Source organism: Loxodonta africana, chromosome 8 (assembly GCF_030014295.1).
Source record: "Loxodonta africana isolate mLoxAfr1 chromosome 8, mLoxAfr1.hap2, whole genome shotgun sequence".
Classification (NCBI taxonomy): Eukaryota; Metazoa; Chordata; class Mammalia; order Proboscidea; family Elephantidae; genus Loxodonta; species Loxodonta africana.
Window position 1 is genome coordinate 10,749,664 of NC_087349.1, and position 19,266 is coordinate 10,768,929.

Consider the following 19,266-nt stretch of genomic DNA (forward strand, 5'->3'; position numbering starts at 1 on the left):
CATGAATCATGCTAGCATGGTCTGCCACTTACCAAAGCAAAGATAGCTACTGCCACCCTGAAGGTCCATTCTGCCAGCCACGGAGACCAAACGCTGAGCTCTATTCCTTAAGGACACAAGTAACAAGTAGACTACATTGGGTCTTTTGGCCTGGAAGGAGCAGGGGTTTGCTCTCACATAAACAGATACTTATTCTGGATATGAGTTTTGCTTTCCTGCCCATGGGGCCTCAGTAGCACCAATCTCTAGGGACTTAAAGACTGCCTGAGTCACAGACATGGAATCCCACATAACAGCATCTGACCAGGTGACTTACTTCATGGCAAAGGAAGTGGGGGTGTGGGACCATGAACGTGAGATCCAGTAGATGTATCACATATACCACCCAGAAGCCACTGGATAGTAACAATTGGAACAACTAGTTGAAGAAGCAGCTGAAATACCATCTTGGAGTCCATACACTGCAATGATGACACCTCTCCAGGATGTGGCATATGCCTTGAATCAGAGAACTTGCCATGGTGGTGTGTCCCAAGGGGAAGAATACATGGGTATGGAAACAATGGGTGGAAGCAAGTGTGGCCCCATTTACCGTTATTTCATCCCCATTGACCTCTTGGGCTTCTGGTCCTCACAACCCTGGGCTCTGCAGGGTTAGAGGACCTGGTCTTCAACAGAGACTGCAAACATAGCTGCCACCAGGCACTTTGAACTACCAGGCGTCACAGACTAGCAGGTAAGGAAAGGAATTGCCGTCTTATTGAAGGTAATTGACCCTTGCCAGCAGGAGAAAGTAGGACTGATGTTATATAATGGGGGCGGGGAGGAATAAGTGCGATGCTCTGAAGACCTATTTGGTGTTGCTTGGTACCCCTTTGCCCAGCTGTGACTATGAATGGCAAAAGCACCAACACTGGCCTGAGAACGAAGTGGTGACCAGGTACTCAGAGCCCTCAGAAATGCGATATTTGGTGTTCCCAAACAGGTAACCGGAGTGCCCGGATGGTGCAAATGGTAAAGTACTGGACTACTAGTCAAAAGCAGTTTGAACCCACCAGAGATGCCTCAAAAGACAGGCCTGGTGACCTGTCCTAAAAGGTTATAACCTTGAAAACCTATGGAGCACGGTTCTACTCTGTACATAGGGGTCATTAACAACCTGTGTTATGTAGATGACACAACCTTTCTTGCTGAAAGTGAAGAGGACATGAAGTACTTACTGATGAAGATCAAAGACCACAGCCTTCAGTTTGGATTACATCTCAACATAAGAAAACAAAAATCCTCACAACTGGACCAATAAAGCAACATCATGATAAACGGAGAAAAGATTGAGGTTGCCAAGGATTTCATTTTACTTGGATCCACAATCAACACCCATGGAAGCAGCAGCCAAGAAATCAAAAGACGCATTGCATTGGGCAAGTTGGCTGCAAAAGACCTCTTCAAAGGTTGAAAAGCAAAGATGTCCCCGTGAGGGCTAAGGTGTGCCTGACTCAAGCCATCGTGTTTTCAATCGCCTCATACACATGCGAAAGCTGGGCAATGAATAAGGAAGACTGAAGAATTGACACCTTTGAATTGTGGTGTTGGCAAAGAATAATGAATATACCATGCCAAAAGAAGGAACAAATCTGTCTTGGAAGAAGTACAACTGGAATGCTCCTTAGAAGCAAGGATGGTGAGACCACGTCTCACATACTTTGGACATGTTATCAGGAGGGACCAGTCCCTGGAGAAGGACATATGCTTGGTAAAGTAGAGGGTCAGCAAAAAAGAGGAAAACCCTCAACAAGATGGATTGACATAGCGGCTGCAACAATGGGCTCAAGCATAGCAACAACTGTGAGGATGGCACAGGACCAGGCAGTGTTCCGTTCCGTTGTGCACAGGGTCACTATGAGTCGTAACAAGTTCCAAGGCACCTAACAAGAACAACATGAGTCAAATCGACTCCATGGCAACTAAAAACAACCAGGTAGCTGCTGTGATCAGCTGGGGTGGTAGCTGAGGGTGAGGGGTATTAGAATGGATGGTGGAGGAGGGATATGATGAGGACCAGCTCTGGCCTCGGAAAATCAGAGTGAAAGGGCTAGAGTTCTCTTTTAAGTTTTCCTCTCAGGAAGAGAGGCCCATCTGAGCCCTGAAGGAGCTTTTCCTTGCACACAGATGGAGAAACAGATCCGCGTGGTACACAGGGTGGACACCAGGGAGCCAGCGTATCACTCGGATTCGCCTCTGAGGCAGAGCTTGCTGCCCAGTGGCAGGAGTGTGTTTAGCTGACAGCTTTCAGTTTTAACTCCGTAGATCCAGCCCATCATTCAAACTGAAGTCGCGGTTTTCTCCAGTGGCCTCTGCCATGACTGAGCAGGGCCGTGGAACAAGGCCCTCGCCACTTCTGCACAAGATCAGACTTCTGCTCCCAGCTCTCGGGCTGGACAGGCGGAGACTTCGTCAGGTCTGCTGTGGAGCGTGACAAAGCCCACGGGCCAGTTCTGCTTTCTTTTTTTTGCTGGAGGTGGTGGTAGCTGCTGTCGAGTTGACGCTGACTCATGGTGCAGACTATAACTGCTCCACAGGGCTTTCCAGGCTGTGACTTTCTGGAAGCAGATGGCCAGGCATTTCTCCTGAGGCACCTCTGGTGGGTTTGAGCCTCCAATCTTTCAGCTAGCAGTGGAGTGCTTAACTGTTCGCGTCACCTAGGGATTCCACCTTGTAAATCTTTTGCCCTCCTAACTTCACCTCAGTATCTGCTTCCTGGAGAACTCAGACTGCCACAGCACATATTTCAAAGTTCCCCCAAATGTCTGTCTGTCTTTTTTTTTTTTTTGCCTTCCCACCCTCCTTACTTAGTTCTGTGTGGTTTCAAATTGAGGAGGATTTTGTATCTTTATTCCCAACCACTCTAGCCAAACTGGACTCTTCATTCGCTGATCTTCTATATATCCATGGCAGTATTTAGTCCCTGATTCCCTTATATTTTAATGTTTTCCCAAACACAAACTCTAGTGGCAGGGACTATTTCTTAAATTTCTGTATGTTCAGAATGACGAACTAATGTAAAGTCCACATGGAAGATACTCAATAAGTATGTTCAACTTTATTGATTTGGTAGTGAAAGCCCACATCCCTGGGAACCTCTCAGACCACATATAAGGCCAAGGGGATTAAAGGACAAGTGTGGAAGCAGTAGCCAGAAGAACCAGGAAGTCAGAAGACAGATTCCTCACTCCTACTGGGCCCCATGTCTGGATGGTTTTTGCACCAAAGTACTCTATTCTTGAGAGACACTGTCCATTTACCCCAATTACCAAACGGAAGAGAATTTCAATTTGTGATTCAGAAGAATTTCTAATATGGCAACCAAATTCTACTGTGTTTTTTAAAGGTCTATTTCTTGTCTGATCAATGAACCATTCATTGGTGGAGGGTAGAGGGGAGGGCCTATGTCCAAATACCTAAAGAGAGGGGCAGATCTGAAGCCTTGGGGTATGTCTAAGCGTGCCTGCCAATGACTTCTTTCTATCAGGGGGATTAAGTCGGGTCTGGGGCCCTGCTGTTAGCAATTACAATCAAGAAAGACGGGATCAAGAAGTGGTTCTTCTAAACGTTTGTAAGAAGGCAAAATAGAGGGAAAGGGAGAACAGTCGGTGTTCTTTAAGGGCGCACGGTGGTTTGAGGGAAAGTACACATGGCTCCTAGACCAGGCAGACCACGGTCTGGGGACTGGGGGGAGATATGGGGAATCCCCGAGCTCCGGCTTGATGGCAGTGCGTATTTGTGCAAGTTACTTCCTCAATTACAGAGGGAGGGTAGTAACAACCAACCCGTGGAGCTGTCCTGCAGATTCGCTACAATTCCGGAGTCAGCGCGCCGGGCTCGGAGGAGGCGCTCACCACGGTTTGCTCTCACCAGGGTTTGCTCGTTCCGGGATGAGTGAGTGGGGTGGGGAGCGAGAGGAACCAAGACCCGCGTCATTCACCACTGGCACATAAAAATCCCCGAGCTCATTTTCAGTTTCTCTTCTGTCCTGACAAGCCTCGTAGTGATCATCCTCGCCAAGCCCAGACTCGAGAGAGGCCGCCGGGCAGGCGCTGCGTCTACGCAGGCTTTCCCGCGCTTGGTCACTTGCTTGCCATTCGGTGGCCATCGCCTTCGACTTTTACACAACGACCCAGGCGGTGGTATCCGGCCTCCACCCAAGAGCCGAGTTGGAAACCGAAAGCGCTGAGCCCGGGGGAGGGGCGCCCCGCCCCGCGCGCCAGGAGGGCGACTTGTAGGTTTCGATTCTCCGGGAGCAAGCGCGGTCAGTTGCGCTCAGTGTCTGCAAGGCTCCGGCCGCCAAGCGGCAACGGCGTGGCCATGGCCGACCCGGAGGTGTGCTGCTTCATCACCAAGATCCTGTGCGCCCACAAGGGCCGCATGGCTCTGGACGCGCTGCTCCGCAAGATCGCGCTATCTGAGGAGCAGCTCTGCGAGGTGCTGGAAGCGGCCGGGCCCGACCGCTTCGTGGTCCAGGAGACCGAGGGTAGCCGGTGGGTGGTGGCCACCACTCGAGCCCGGGTCTGCCGTCGCAAGTTCTGCCAGAGACCCTGCGAAAACCTGCACCTCTGCAAGCTCAACCTGCTGGGCCGGTGCAACTATTCGCAGTCGCAGCGGTGAGTGTCCTAAGGTGGGGGAAAAAGACGGGCCGCTGTTCCACGAGGGGCGCGCCCTCGCCGGGATTCAGCACCCCGACAGTCTGTTCCACCAGCCCCTTTCTTCTCTGCTCGCCTAGGAGCATTTCTGCTCTGGCCGCGCACCCGCTCTTGCCGATCCCTTCCCGCGAGTGCCTCCAGTCTTTGCCTCCAATAGGGCCAACGCGATATTGCCCAGGTGGAGTGCGCTTAGCCCCCCCTCCCCTCCGCTAAGAATAAAGTGCTTTCTGGGCCAGGCAGGGCCTGGGGAAGTTGAAGGCGGTTTTGGGAAGAAAGGAAAATGCCTCTACTCCCTAAAATCTCAAGTCTTTCCCTAGACGTGTGACGGTCTTCCCAGCACCCCAGCCGCGCCACGCACCCCCATCCCTCTCCACCGCCGCTCTCTTCGGGTCTCTGCTTGGCCCTCCAGTCTCCGCCCCTCCAACCCCCTGTGATCACTTTTATGAAATCTGGGGCCGGTCCCCACCTGCTGACCGGAGTGGCCCCCTTCGAGGTTACCGATGATGTAGCGTCGTCTTCTGGCGTCCCTTCGCCCTCGTCTCTGAGTAGTGTCTGTCCCCACCGTTGACCACTCCCTTTTGGGACCACTGTCTTAAACTGGTCTTTTGAAACAGTGCGGGTTACCTCTTACGTAGCTGCTTCTGGTTCCACATGGTCTTTTATGCCTTATAACAACAGCTGTGCCCCAAGGTTGGGGTAAGTCTTTTGATCTAGAGGTCTTGAAGGTTTCTTCCTAAGAGCGCTCACTCCCTTGGGTTAGCGGTTTTGTCTACGACGAAGATGGCTTCCAAACATAGACCCACTGTGCAGGCCTTTCTACCCCGTCCAGGCTCCGCATCTCCCAGGGTCGTGGAACAGCTGTTCCTGAGCACCCTGCCAATACTCTGATCAAACTCATCGTCTTTACTCCAGGCAGGGTCTTCCACAATCCCCTCCACCCGATCTAAACCTTTTCTCCTCCTTCGGAAGTCTCCGATACCCATCTTGCTTCTGAATGAAGGCGCCGTTGAAGTAATCAAAAGGCTCTTTTGGCTACAGTCGATTCCCTCATCTAATCTAACCCTATGTTTTTCTGCTCAATTATTTTTTCCTGATTAGTGTTTTTCTTTCTTGGCTCTTCCATAAACACCTTAAGTGGTGTCCCAGTGTCCAAAATGGTGGTCATCAAACTTTGCTCACGAACTTCCTGTTAACAAAAACCTTTAGATCGTGTACCGCCAAATATGTGTAATAAAATGTACAGAAGATAGATGCTTTAGATAAAAGATGGAGGAGATATTTTCAAAAATGTATTTATTGAGAGCAAAAAACCTTTCTGCTCACTCTAAAAAAAAAAAAAAGTGCTTGAGTATCCTTCCCTTTTTAAAAACTCAGAATTTAGCATGCTGTGAGTCAACAATTTGGAAGTCTGTTTCTGAGATGCTGGAAGTTACGTTTATAGAGGGAGTCATCTCAGTCCGGAAAGGGAAGGAAATACTAAGGAGGAGAGCGTAGCAAAGGAGGGAACATTCTAGCACTATACTGGATAACCATATTGGGAGGCTTTGTTTTTCTGTTTTTAAGGTGAATGACTAAAAATTCTTTACCAACTAATGTTGTCTTTTTGTTTTAAATATATTTTTCAATCTTTTAATTTTTTACTACGGGTGTTTTTCAACATATACAAAAGTAGAGAGAAGAGAATGATGACCCCCTGTGTACCCATCATTTGGCTTTAACAGTTCTCAGAATATGGCCAATTTTGTTTTGTTTATTCTTCTCTCCCCGTATCTGCTCCCAACTACTATAGATTGTTTTAAGGCAATTGTCAGAAATCGCCTCATTTGTGAATACTTTAGTAAGCACTTCTAAAAGACAAGGAGGAGACCCTGGGTGGCCCAAATGGCTAAGTGCTCTACCACTAGCCAAAAGGTTGGCACCAAAAGGTTGGTGGATCGAGCTCACTTAGAGGCACCTCTGCTTCTGAAAGGCCACAGCGTTGAAAACCTTATGGAGCAGTTCTACTCTGCACACCTGGGGTCTCTGTGAGCTGGAATAGACTTGATGGCAACAAACAACAACAACAAAAGATAAGGACTATATTTATTAACATAACCCTAGTACAATTATTGCTTTTTAAAAAATTACTGTTTTAACCTCATCTAATATCCAGATTTGCGTTTTTAAGAAAAAATCTACACAGACATAACTGGTCATTGTTTCAGTATGTTAGATATACAATATGTTTAGAAACATTATTTCTATTTGTTACACACAGTATCTATAGACATTTTCTTTTTTGTTGTATGAATTTTATTATGGTGAGTTTTTTTTTTGGCCTGGTTTGAAACATAAAAACCATTTTTAACTCATAAATTGGGTTGTTAGATTGAACTTTATTTTATAAGAGTATATATAATGCCTGGAGCCCTAGTGGTGCCAACCAAAAGGTGAGCAGGTCGAATCTACCAGCCGCTCCTTGGAAACCCTATGGGCAGTTCTGCTTTGTCCTATAGACTCACTATGAGTCAGAATTGACTCCATGGCAATGGGTTTGTTTTTTTTTTTGTATGTAATATAGGTATCATTTGTCTATGCAAGCTTGGGTGGACTCTCCAGGGAATTCATTACAGTCATTTCTTTTTTTTAAAGTAGAGTGATTAATTTTTATTTCTTACATTTATTGATCTAGTCATATTTTTTATTTTACATCAATTTTGAGCTTGAAAATTACAATTTTTTAATTCATTAATGTATATAGTTTTCTCATTGGGGACCTCTGGGAAATTTTTTTTTTTTTTGCCTCAGAGCATAGAAAATGTGTTTTCCCAAGCATGTTTTAAAATATTCTCCCCTCCGTAGCAACTTATAAAACGCAGCCTGAACACATGGGAATGTAAGGACTGACTTTGTGGGTTGCTGGTTAATGGGATCTATTGACCTATTTGATACCCAGATTTAGATTGCCTTTCAGGCAGGAAACTTCTCTGTTCACATGATGAGGGCATGCCTTTTGCCAGACTTAAAACATTTTACTACAGCGCTAGTATTTATGGATGGGATTTCTCTTATCCTTTTTTTTTTTTTTTAAACAGTTACTATTGAGTCGACTCTGACTCATTGTAACGCCATGTGTGTCAGAGTAGAACTGTGCTCCATAGGGTTTTCAATGGCTGATTTTTTTGCTACAGATTTCCAGGCCTTTATTCCAAGGCACCTCTGGCTGAACTTGAACCTCCAGCCTGAGCGCGTTAACTATTTGCACCACCCAGGAACTCCATCTATTCCGTGGTTCCCTTCTTTTGTCTTGCGTTGCTTTTAGCTATAAATTTTAGTTGAGAACAGGGCATGCTTCAGTGTTAGGTAACTATTTGTCTTGGTGCATCAGTTCTGATCTTTCTATTTGCTCTGCTGAAATGTGTGCCCACGTACGGAGCTCTAAGCCTAGTTCTTGCACAGACAATAACTACCACTTTTTGATCAAATAACCATATAGCAAATACTATGATAAGTACTTGGCAGTGTTTATCACAGCTCCTGAAATAGGTATTATAAACCCCGTTTTAATGTTCGGAAACTCAGGCCTAGAGATATTTAGACACTTAGTAGAAGGTCACGTAGCTGGTAGCTGGCCATTGGTGTTTGAGCTCAGACCTGCATGTCTGCTTAACCAGTATTTGAGTTGTCAAGTAGCTGTAGAAAGTGTGATCTTCCTTTAATGCAAGTTACTTTTTTGCAAGCATAACTTCTTTTTGTCTTTTTAAAGTAGGCTGAGTGTCTTCAACTTGCTTTGTGGTTTCTGCCAATGTGGGTGTTTCCTCTGGGCTCCTTCCTGTTTGTATATCTTTCCCTTCTGGTTAATTGAAACTCAGGGTGGTGGAGGGAAGGTGGCAAGAAGAATAGCTGACATTTTTATAAATTGAGAAAAATATCAAAAAGTGCAAAGACTAATGTCACAAGCATCAGAGTACTTCACCTCTCAGAAAGAATAAATGTTTATATTTTTCATTTTTGCTTTGTATCTTTTAGAATAAAATAAAAACATAACAAGCATGTAAGTAAGGTCCTCTTCCTCCCTCCCCCTTACCCAGTCATTCCCTTTCCTCCCCAGAAGGAGCCTCAATCTGATTTTGGTGTGTATCCTTCTCATCTGTGTTTTTCTATTTCCCCCACCTATGTAATTGTAAAGGAGCCTTGATGGTACAGTGGTTAAAGCACTTGATCGTTAACCCAAAGGTTCGTGGTTTGAACCCACCAGCCTCTCTGAGGGAGAAAGATGTGCCAGTCTGCTTCCACAAAGATTATAGCCTTGGAAACCCTATGGACAGTTCTTTTGATTCCACAGCAATGGATTTGATTTTGGGTTTGGTACATATTTGTATCCAGTCACAAAATGTAGGATTGTTTTTTGTGTTTTAGAATTTTTACTCAATGTTTTATTTCAGTTTTTTTTTATTATACTTTAGATGAACATTTAAAGAACAAACTAGTTTCCTTTTAAACAGTTAGTACACATATTGTTTTATGACATTGGTTAACAACCCCACGACATGTCAACTCTCTCCCTTCTCGACCTTCGGTTCCCTATTACCAACTTTCCTGTCCCCTCCTGCCTTCTAGTCCTTGCCCCTGGGCTGGTGTGCCCCTTTAGTCTCGTTTTGTTTTATGGGCCTGTCTAATCTTTGGCTGAGGGTTGAACCTCAGGAGTGACTTCATTACTGATCTGAAAGAGTGTCCAGAGGCCATACTCTTGGGATTTCTCCAGTCTGTTGTCAGGCCAGTAAGTCCGGTCTTTTTTTGTGAGTTAGAATTTTGTTCTACATTTTTCTCCAGCTCTGTCTGGGATGCTCTATTTTGATCCCTGTCAGAGCAGTAAGCCAGGCACTATTTAGTTGTACTGGACTCAGTCTGGTGGAGGCTGTGGTAGTTGTGGTCCACCAGTCCTTTGAACTAATCTTTCCCTTGTGTCTTTAGTGTTCTTCATTCTCCCTTGCTCCCAAAGGGGTGAGACCAGCAGAGTACCTTAGATGGCTGTTCACAGGCTTTTAAGACCCTAGACACTACTCACCAAAGTAGAATGTAGAACATTTTCTTTATAAACTATGTTATGCCAATTAAGTTAGATGTTCCTGAGACCGTGGGCCCCATAGCCCTTAGACCAGTAATTCAGTCCCTCAGGGAGTTTGGATGTGTCTATGGAGCTTCCATGCCCTTGCCTTGTACAAGTTGTGCTGGCTTCCCAGTTCAATGTTTTACTTTTGAGATCTAGTCACATGGGTACATAAAGATCTAGTTCATTCATTTTCATAGTAGTATAGTATTTTATCCCATGATTTATACCACAGTTTATCTATTCCCTCAATGGACATTTGAGTTATTTCCCGTTTTTGTCTATAATAAACCATGCTGCCAAGAATATACCTGTAAATAAGTGCCTTTTGGGGTTCTTGGGTGGTACAGATGGTTAAGCACTCAGCTTTGGCAGTTCGAATCCACTGAAAGGTGGCTTGGAAGAAAGGCCTGGCAATCTACTTCAGAAAAAGCAGCCATTGAAAACCCTATGGAGGGCAGTTTTCCTCTGGAACACATAGGGTCACCATGAGTTGGAATCGACTCAGTGGCAATAGCTTTGGTTTCTGTCTCTATAAATTTGCATATTCTGGAGGTGTCCTAAAAATGGAAACACAAAATGTGGCCTTTTGTGTCTGGCTTCTTTCACACTTTCATAATGTTTTTGGATCGACATTTTACTTTTGCATGCAACATTTTGTTCGAGTGTATTTGTCTAGGAGGCGGCTTGCTGGATGTTCACTCCGTTACTAACCGCAGTGCCCTTGAGCTGTACTGAAAGGCGTATGGCATCGTAGACATCACCTGGGAAATTTTACTTTCTTCTCAAATTTGCTTCCTTTTAATTTGATCAAATTTGACTTCTAATCTCTGTGGTTTCTGCAGAAATTAAGCGAAGACACAGGTTGATAGTATATGTGATGCCGTGGTCCATGATGAAACTTAAATGGTGACATGTAAACATCCCATAACAAATATTTTCTGCTTTTTACATCATGTAGAGACAGCAAAATGAAACATTCGACAGAAGTATAGATTTGTTTTCCTTCCACAGAATGGTTCTAATTTACTTACTGGTCCTGATCACCTAAACGGGGATCTTTGATCTTTGGGTGGCGCAAGTAGTTAAGCGCAGAAGGTTGGTGATTGGTGTACTCAGGCACCTACTTTCGAAAGATCACAGCCATTGAAAACCCTATGGAGCACAGTTCTACTCTGAAGGACGTGGGTTTGCCACAGGTTGGAATCGCTGGCAACCGGTTTATCTGTGATCTTTACTTACAGGCTACATTGGAATAGACAAAGGCCCCAAGACAGGCATGGGAAGGGAGTAAAAGAATCCAGAAGGTTCTAGGATTTCAGGCCAGTGAGAAATCAATTTAACCAAGTTGGAGCAGGGGAGCTATACTCAGGTTGGGAGGAGAGAGTAGAGCCCCGTTTCATGATCTGTTAACTTTCCCATAGAGTGAAGAGATTTTAATACATTTCAGACCAACTCAGACGTTAGGTTAAGAGAAGTCATCCAGTGTGGTGGCTTCCAAACATCTTGATCCCTGTCATTGAAGAGCGTTTTGAGCAGGTCCTCCCAATGTGTGTGTGTTTATTTATAAATTCTGTAACATACAACTCTTAACTTGTATTTTGAATATTGTTGCTCCAACTCGTGGCAACCTTACATATAACAGAAAGGAACGATGCCCAGTCCTGTGCCGTCTTCACGGTCATTGGTATGTCTGAGCCCATTGTTGTGGCTGTTGTGTCAATTATTTGTTGTTTTTGTGTGCCCTTGTGTCAATTCCAACTCATAATGAACTTATCTACAAGACACAGTAGAATGGCCCCACAGGGTTTCTTAGTCTGTAATCTTTACAGGAGCAGATCGCCAGGTCTTTTCTCTGGGGTTTGAATTGTTGAACTTAGACGTTTAGCAGCCGAACGCTTAGTCATTGTGCCACCAGGGCTCCTTTGTCAATTATTAGCAAGGCCTAGTTTTTTACTTTATATGTATATGTACATACATATATATGTCTATATATAAAACCAAACCTGTTGCCGTCGAGTTAATTCCGACTCATAGCGACCCTATAGGACAGAGTGGAGCTGCCCCACGCGGTTTCTAAGGAGCAGCTGGTGGGTTCAAACTGCCAACCTTTTGGTTGGCACCCACAGCACTTAACCACTACGCCACCAGGGTTTCCATATGTGTGTGTGTGTGTGTGTGTGTGTGTGTGTGTGTGTTTGTGCGTGTGTGTAGAGAGAGAGAAGTTCTAATATTTTTTTCCCACACCCTAATGGATCAGCCTTAGGGTATAGTCAGCCAGCTGTGGAGCAGTAGTTCTCAGAATTTGATGTGCACATGAATCACCTGGGAGAGCTTATTAACCGTTATGCCACCAGGGTTTCCATCCCTAGTGCACTCATCAGAAATTCTGGTTCTTCCGTAGTTGTGCGTTGGTGTTCGGGAATCTGCCTTTCAGCCGTCACCCCAAAGAATTCTGCTGTAGGGATATAGAAACCACACTTATAGGCAGTAGCTGGGGGTCACTTCTGGCAGATTGCTAACGCGAGGTTTCATTTGACTTGGGGTGAGGGAGAAAAAGAGAAGCAGATTCGCTAATGCGGAGTGAGCGTGAGTTTAAGAGGCATGGCTGTCTTAAGGGCTACGAGGACGTATCTGTTGCCTTATGTGACGGAATCACAAGGCAGGAAACCCTTGGCACTCTTAATCATCTAATTAACAAATATTTATTGAGCACATATGCTGCATCACAGACAGTGTAGAATCTTCTGGAGGCATCTACCACTTCCTCTTTCACTAAAGGACCACTCAAAAGCAGTTGACCAGCTAATCTTCTCTATTTTAATGTTTTCAACTTCCGGAGGGATTTGTGTTGGGAAGTGTAAGACTGAACAAGGCCACGGGAGAGGAGAGGAGGCTTGTATGACCCACTTTCTCTGCGTCATGAAGAATGTGGCAACCTCATCCCCACCTCTGACCCTTCACTCTCTCACTTCCTACGCGTTTCCTCAGTCCTGTTGTGGCCCGGAAACCCTGGTGGCGTAGTGGTTAAGTGCTACGGCTGCTAACCAAGAGGTTGGCAGTTCAAACCCGCCACACGCTTCTTGGAAACTCTATGGGGCAGTTCTTCTCTGTCCTGTAGGGTCGCTATGAGTTCCAACTCAACTATGAGTTGGAACCAACTCTGCGGCAGTGGGTTTGGTGTTTTGTTGTTGTTGTTGTGGCCTTTGGGTAGTGGCTGCCAAACTTCATTGCCCCTTGGAATCACGTGGGGAAATCTTTTCAGAATACCGCCGCCTGGCTCCCACCCTAACATTCTCATTTCATTTGTCAGGGATGGGACCTGGGCGTTGGGAGTTTTTAAAAAGTCCTGAGGTGGTTCTAAGGGGACATTAGTGGTTCAGTGGTGGAATTTGCGCCTTGTGTGCAGGAGGCCTGGGGTCAAGTCCCAACCAATGCACCTTGTGCACAGCCAACATCCACCTGACAGTGGGGCCTTCCGTGTTGCTATGCTGCTGAGCAGGTTTCAGCGGAGCTTCCAGACTCAGACAGACTAGGAAGAAAGGCCTGGCAATCTACATCTGAAAATCAGCCAGTGAAACCCTAGGGATCACAAAGTTCCAATCAGCAACCGATCCTGGGGATGGAGCAGGACCAGGCAGCATTTCAGTCAGTCCATTGTGAATAAGGTGGCCATGGGTTGGGGCTGCCTCCATGGCAGCTGACAAGGTAGTTCTAATGTGCAGCGGAGCTTAGGAACCATGAATTTAGGGGCTGGACTTGAGGAATAAGTCAAGACTGGGGAGATCGGCCGCAAAACAGAGGATTTTGCGGGGGCACCTGCGCTTCCCTCCCCACCCTTGGAACCAGTATAAAATTGGCACCTTCCTCACCCCCCACGGGCCTGGCACCTCATGTTGCCCTCGGCACCCGGTGTCCAGGTAGCCTACAAGATGCAGCCTTGACTCACCCATGTCACAGCAGCCAGCTGGGCTTACCTTCTTTGTGCCCCCGGGTCCTGTGGTCCCATCTTATAGGGGCTCCAGATTCACTGAGTCCTCCACCCCCTAGTAACCTGGTGATTTAATTCTGAGCATCAGAATTCTGAACGCATAGGGGAGGCTTGTGGCTTAAAGGTAATACTTCATTGGGGTTGTTTTTGATGGCTGACATTTTATTCTTTAGACCAATACTTTATAGATTGTATCTTTCGCACATCTGGGTTCCTTTTTTACCTGGCTTCTGGCTTCTGTCGTGGTGAGTTATTTCCTGTTTTCTGTACAAGTCAAAGATCTTTCTGTTTTTAATCTAACCCAACTAGGCATTGGGAGCAGTGGGGTGAGGGGAGGAGGGAAGGGTATTGAAACACAGATTACCGTCAAAAAAATAAGACTCTCCCCTCAGGGAATCGTCTCTCTGCTGGCCTGGGTGTGGAGCCCCGGGCTGGCCTGTGTTTACTGACTTGTGAAGTTCAAGAGTGCTGAGGTGAGCTAACTAGAACCTGGAGTCCAACTGGGGCTCCCAGCGCTGCCTGCACAGGTGAATCCCCTGAGGCCTCTCTGTCAAATTAAGTCAACCTCCGAGGGTACAGCCCCGGCTCAGGTGTCTGAAACACGCCCCGGCGATTACCGTGCAGTGGTGATTTGAGTCATGCTGTCTGCTTTTTTTTTTTTTTTTTTGTCTGCCAGCCGGCTGTTGACACCTCACCAGTGTGGGGCGGACGACTGGTGGCCAGGGCTAAAATCACATTCTGCCCTGTGGCTGGAAGGGAAAGGTGAAAAAGGTCATGTGCTTTTAGGCTTTGGGCGTGAAATTCCCTAAAGGGAGATCTTTCCGCCCCTTTCAAGGCCATCTCTGCTCTTCTTTAAAGTTGGTCAGCTCCCAGTGTGCGTAACACTTGTTCGGCCCCTGGGGGTTCAGAATGGCTTCTAGGCTAGCTTTTTTGTGTATTGGGAGGTGGTGGGGGGGGGGTCCTGTAGCCTCCCACCACCCTTCCGCTGGACCCATTGTCGTCACCTGGGAGCTTGTTAGAAATGCAAATTCTGGGCCCCACACTGCAGACCTCCTGATTTACCAGCCCTGGAGGTGGGGCCTGAGCCCCCATGGTGCAGTGGTTAGATGGTGCAGTGGTTAAGCGCCAGGCTGCTAACCAAAAGACTGGCAGTTCGAACATACCAGCTGCTCGGTGGAAGAAAAAGATTTACAGGAAACCCTATGGGACAGTTCTACTCTGCCCTATAGGGTCACTATGAGTCAGAATCGACTTGACGGCAGTGGGTTTGGTTTTGGGGGTTGAAGCTGGGACCCAGCAATCTTTGTTCTGACGAACTCTGTAAATGGTTCTGAGAAACCCCTAGTAGTCTGAGGGGCCAGGAACTTACATTTCTCACAACCCCCAGGTGATGCTGGTGGTGCTGGTCTGGGGCCCACACCTTGAGAACCACTGGCCTAGTGAGCCCCCATAGGCCATGGGGACATTCACAGTACTAGCTTAAGTCCCTTAGCCAATATTAGGGACCAGGAGCTGAGATGGTGTGACCAGAATAAAGTGTGACGCTCAGGCTACCTTAAACCTAAGTCACAACTTTTTGTCAAGCACTCAGGAAGACCCTGAGCCTGTTTCCCATACTCTAATCATAACAAGTATTCTATCATTTATTGTGTCACTGCTATACCCTTTAAGGAGTCCTGGTGGTGCAATGGTTAAGAGCTTGGGTGCAAAGCATAAGGTCAGCAGTTCAAATCTACCACCTGTTCCTTGGAAACCCTATGGGGCAGTTCTACTCTGTCCTATAGGGTTGCTAGGAAATTTTTTTTTTTTTGGCTATACCCTTTAAGGAGCCCTGGTGGTACAATGATTAAGCACTGGGCAGCTAACCAAAGGGTTGGCAGTTCAACCCCACCCGCCTGCTCTTCAGGATAAAGACTTGGTGATCTGCTTCCGTGACAAATACAGCCTAGAAATGCTGTGGGGCAGCTCTGCTCGGTCACAGGGGTCACTGTGAGTTGGAATGGACTCGACAGCACCCAATAACAGCGACACCCTTTGTAAGATCTCAATTTCCCATCCCATGGAAATAATCCAGAACAGCACATTTGTTTTTTCTTTTTGGCTTGGAAAAGTTTCAGATCTATCTGACTTTGTTTGCTTTTCCAGATTGAGTTGCTTTTGTTTTTTGTTTTCAAATAAAAAAAAAAGTATTATGGTATCTGTAGCTAACTTAAACTGCCACCTCCCGTGGGGTGGAGTCTTTAGCCCGCCCAGCTGGTGAGGCTTCTGGGTGGTGGGGCTGGTGGGAGCGGTCGGAAGCCATTAGGAGGAACCCAGAGGCAGCAGAGCGCTGGGGGCAGCCTTATCAAGGGGCCCAGACAGGCAGGGGAAGCGAAGGGCAGCGGTGGAGAAAGCAGGGAGAGGCCAGCCTGGGGAAAAGGCTGGGCTAGGGGCTGTTGCCTGCCGTTGACTTCATGCTCAAGCTTGGGTACAGGGGGAGGGCAGGCTTGGTTTCGAGGCTCTGGCCAGGGCTGACAGAGCGGGTCATTCTGATTTGTTTCCTAGGAGGCTCTGCAGCTAAATCTGAAGGCAGCTCCAGAGTTACAGAAATGTTTTCTACACTGGCAGCCGTTGTGGCAGCATTGGAATAAATGACTTTTTAAAAATTAACTCTAGACGTTTACATTAAAAAAAAAAAACTATCAATTTAAATAGAATAATTTTGCAAAGTCATTTTGCCTTTCTGTTTACCAATGATAAAACAACTAAAAAACAATAGTGGCAAGAGATAATATTTAATCTTTGGAAAACGAAAGAGTATTAAAGGTAAACATTTAAATCTTAATAGGAAAGATAGGACAAGACTTGAATAAATGGAGAGCTAGTTTCTGCTGCAGAATCAGATTTTATGTATTTAAGATGACATCCCTAACAGCCAATCTAATTCATAGAATTAATACAAGTCCTCAATATGATATTTTATGGAAATTGACAAAAGTCTGATAACACACACACTTATATATAAATTCAAACCCATTACCATCAAGTCGATGCCAACTCATAGCAACTCTACAGGGCAGAGTAGAGCTGCCTCATCATACGGTTTCCAAAGAGTGGCGGGTGGATTCAAACTGTTGACCTTTTCTCTTTTGGTTAGCAGCCAAGCTCTTAACCAGTGTGCCACCAGGGCTCCAAAACTTACATAGAGGAACTAATAGTTAAGCAATGACCTGGGTGGCGAAAACGGTTGAAAGGTTAGTGGTTTGAACCCACGCAGGGGCACCTCGGAAAAACGTCACAGCCTCAAAAACCGTTTAGAGTGCAGTTCTGCCCTGCACACTTTGGCAGCCGTGAGTCAGAGCTGACTGGGCAGTGACTAAACAAGTCAGCAACAGCTAAGCCTGCTAAAGAGTCTTTTGCAAAGGATCGAGCCCTTGATATGGTATTCTGTTAATATGCAAAATGTGATGCAAGTGACTTTTAAATTATACGGCATTGGAGTCAAAGCAGAACAGCAGATTGATAAAACACAGTAGGGATTCCAGAACCGAAACCAGAGCTATTGTCAGCCAAGTCAATTCCTACTCACAGCAACCCTGTGGGACAGTAGAGCTGCGCCGCAGGGTTTCCAAGGCTGTAAATCTCTATGGAAGCAGACTGCCACATCTTTCTTCCCAGGAGCAGCTGGTGGGTTTGAACTGCCAACCTTTTGGTTCGCAGCTGAGTGCTTTAACCACTGCACCACCAGGTCTCCTTGTAGGGATTCCAGTAGCTCTGAACTTGTTAAAAGTTAACATACAATAGTCCAGGATAATAAAATAATAAGAAATCATATTTAATAGATGTTATTGAGAAAACTTGGTATGAGATACTGAGGTTCCTCTCTGACCCTGTGTATTGTAATAATCTCCAGGTGTTTCAAAGAACTAAAATAGAAAGTATCTCCTTTATACATGAAACAAAAGGCTATATTATGATTATCCAGCTGTGGAGTTGAATTAATTTGGTGAGTATTTAAACAGCAGGCTAAATTATGAATGGTGAGTTGGAAAAACCTAAGCATATTAAAAACTCAGCAACAACCATCTCAATAAATCCTTGATAAAAAGGAAAAAAAAAAAAGGCAATACTATTTGAACTAAACGAGGCTGGTAAAGGTGCATATTCGAAAACATATAAAGAGGTCGGCACCTGTTCTCGATTCAACAAAGGATATAAAGGGAAGCATAAACATCAAGCCAATAATTGATAACATTCCAGTCCTCTGATAAAGTGCAAATTAACAAAAGCATATGTCAGTTTCATACCTAGAGGTCCCTGGGTGGCACAAAAGGCTAAGCTCGTGACTACAAGCCAAACGGTTGGCAGTTTGAGCCCACCCAGAGTTGCCTCAGAAGACAGGCCTGGCTATCTGCTTCCAAAAAGTCATAGACTTGAACACCCCTGTGCACACACATGGGGTCGTCATGAGTCAGAATTCACTGCACGGCACCTAACAACAGCAGCAACAATAGGGTTCACCTGAGGACGTTGTTGAAAGGTAGATTTTGATTCAGTAGGACCAGGGTAGGGCCTGAGATTCTGAATTTCTGACAAGCTTCGAGGGGTGGCGATGCTGCTGGTTCTTCCACCATACTCTGCATAGCGATTGTTGAAGTCTTCGCTGTCCAGTGTGGTAGCTGCTAGTCAAGAGTGGCTATTTAAATTAATTAAAGTTAAATAAAGTAAATTCCCCCACTATACTTCAGGTGCTCAGTAGCCACCTGTGCCTAGTGGCTCACGTATCAGAAACCTCCGATTATAGAACGTTTCCATCTTCGCAGAAAGGTCTGTTGGACCGTGCTGATTTAAGTCACAAATGTCTTGGGTTTTCATGTTTTGTTTTTTTTTCCCTGTAGATTTGTTTTAAATATACAATTAAGAGCTGTTCCATTCCTTTGTAGTCACACAAAATAAGGTGTACATTGGTGTGAAAGCTGGAGAAGAATCATGATGTTGCTGTCGTCAGGTGCTGTTGAATCGATTTTGACTCATAGTGATCCTGTGCGATAGAGTAGAACTGCCTCATAGGGTATTCTAGGCTGTAATTTTTTTTTTTTTTTTTTTTAAGTAATGTATTTTATTTTTGTTGTTGGTGTGGAGAATATTCACAGCAGAACATACACCAGTTCAACACCTTCTACATGTATAATTCGGTGACGTTGATCACAGCCTTTGACTTGTGCAACCTATTCTTACCTTCCTTTTCTGAGTGGTTCCTCCCCCATTTACATAAACTTACGGCCCCCTTAACGTCCTAGCTAATCTTTTGAGTTGCTCTTGACAATTTGATACCATATAAAAACCAAAAACCCATTGCTGTCATGTTGATTCCAATTCATAGGAACCCTACAGGACAGAGTACAACTGCCCCAAAGGGTTTCCAAGGAGTGGCTGGTGGATTTGAACTGCTGACCTTTTGGCTAGCAGCCGTAGCTCTTAACCACTGTATCACCAGGGCTCCTGATATA

At 45.7% G+C, this 19,266-nt stretch overlaps 1 protein-coding gene across 2 annotated transcripts in view; it reads left to right on the forward strand.

Moving 5' to 3' along the window:
- Positions 1-3,810: 3,810 nt before the first annotated feature.
- The window catches only part of ZC3HAV1 (zinc finger CCCH-type containing, antiviral 1), a 56,965-nt gene continuing 41,509 nt past the window's right edge, over positions 3,811-19,266 (forward strand). Inside the window, exon 1 of one of the 2 annotated variants that reach the window (XM_010599795.3) lies at positions 3,811-4,658. In XM_010599795.3, coding sequence (XP_010598097.2) covers positions 4,363-4,658 — 296 coding nt within the window. In that variant the 5' untranslated portion in view covers positions 3,811-4,362. The remainder of the gene's footprint in view (positions 4,659-19,266) is intronic. The other variant, XM_064289673.1, reaches the window with a different exon arrangement.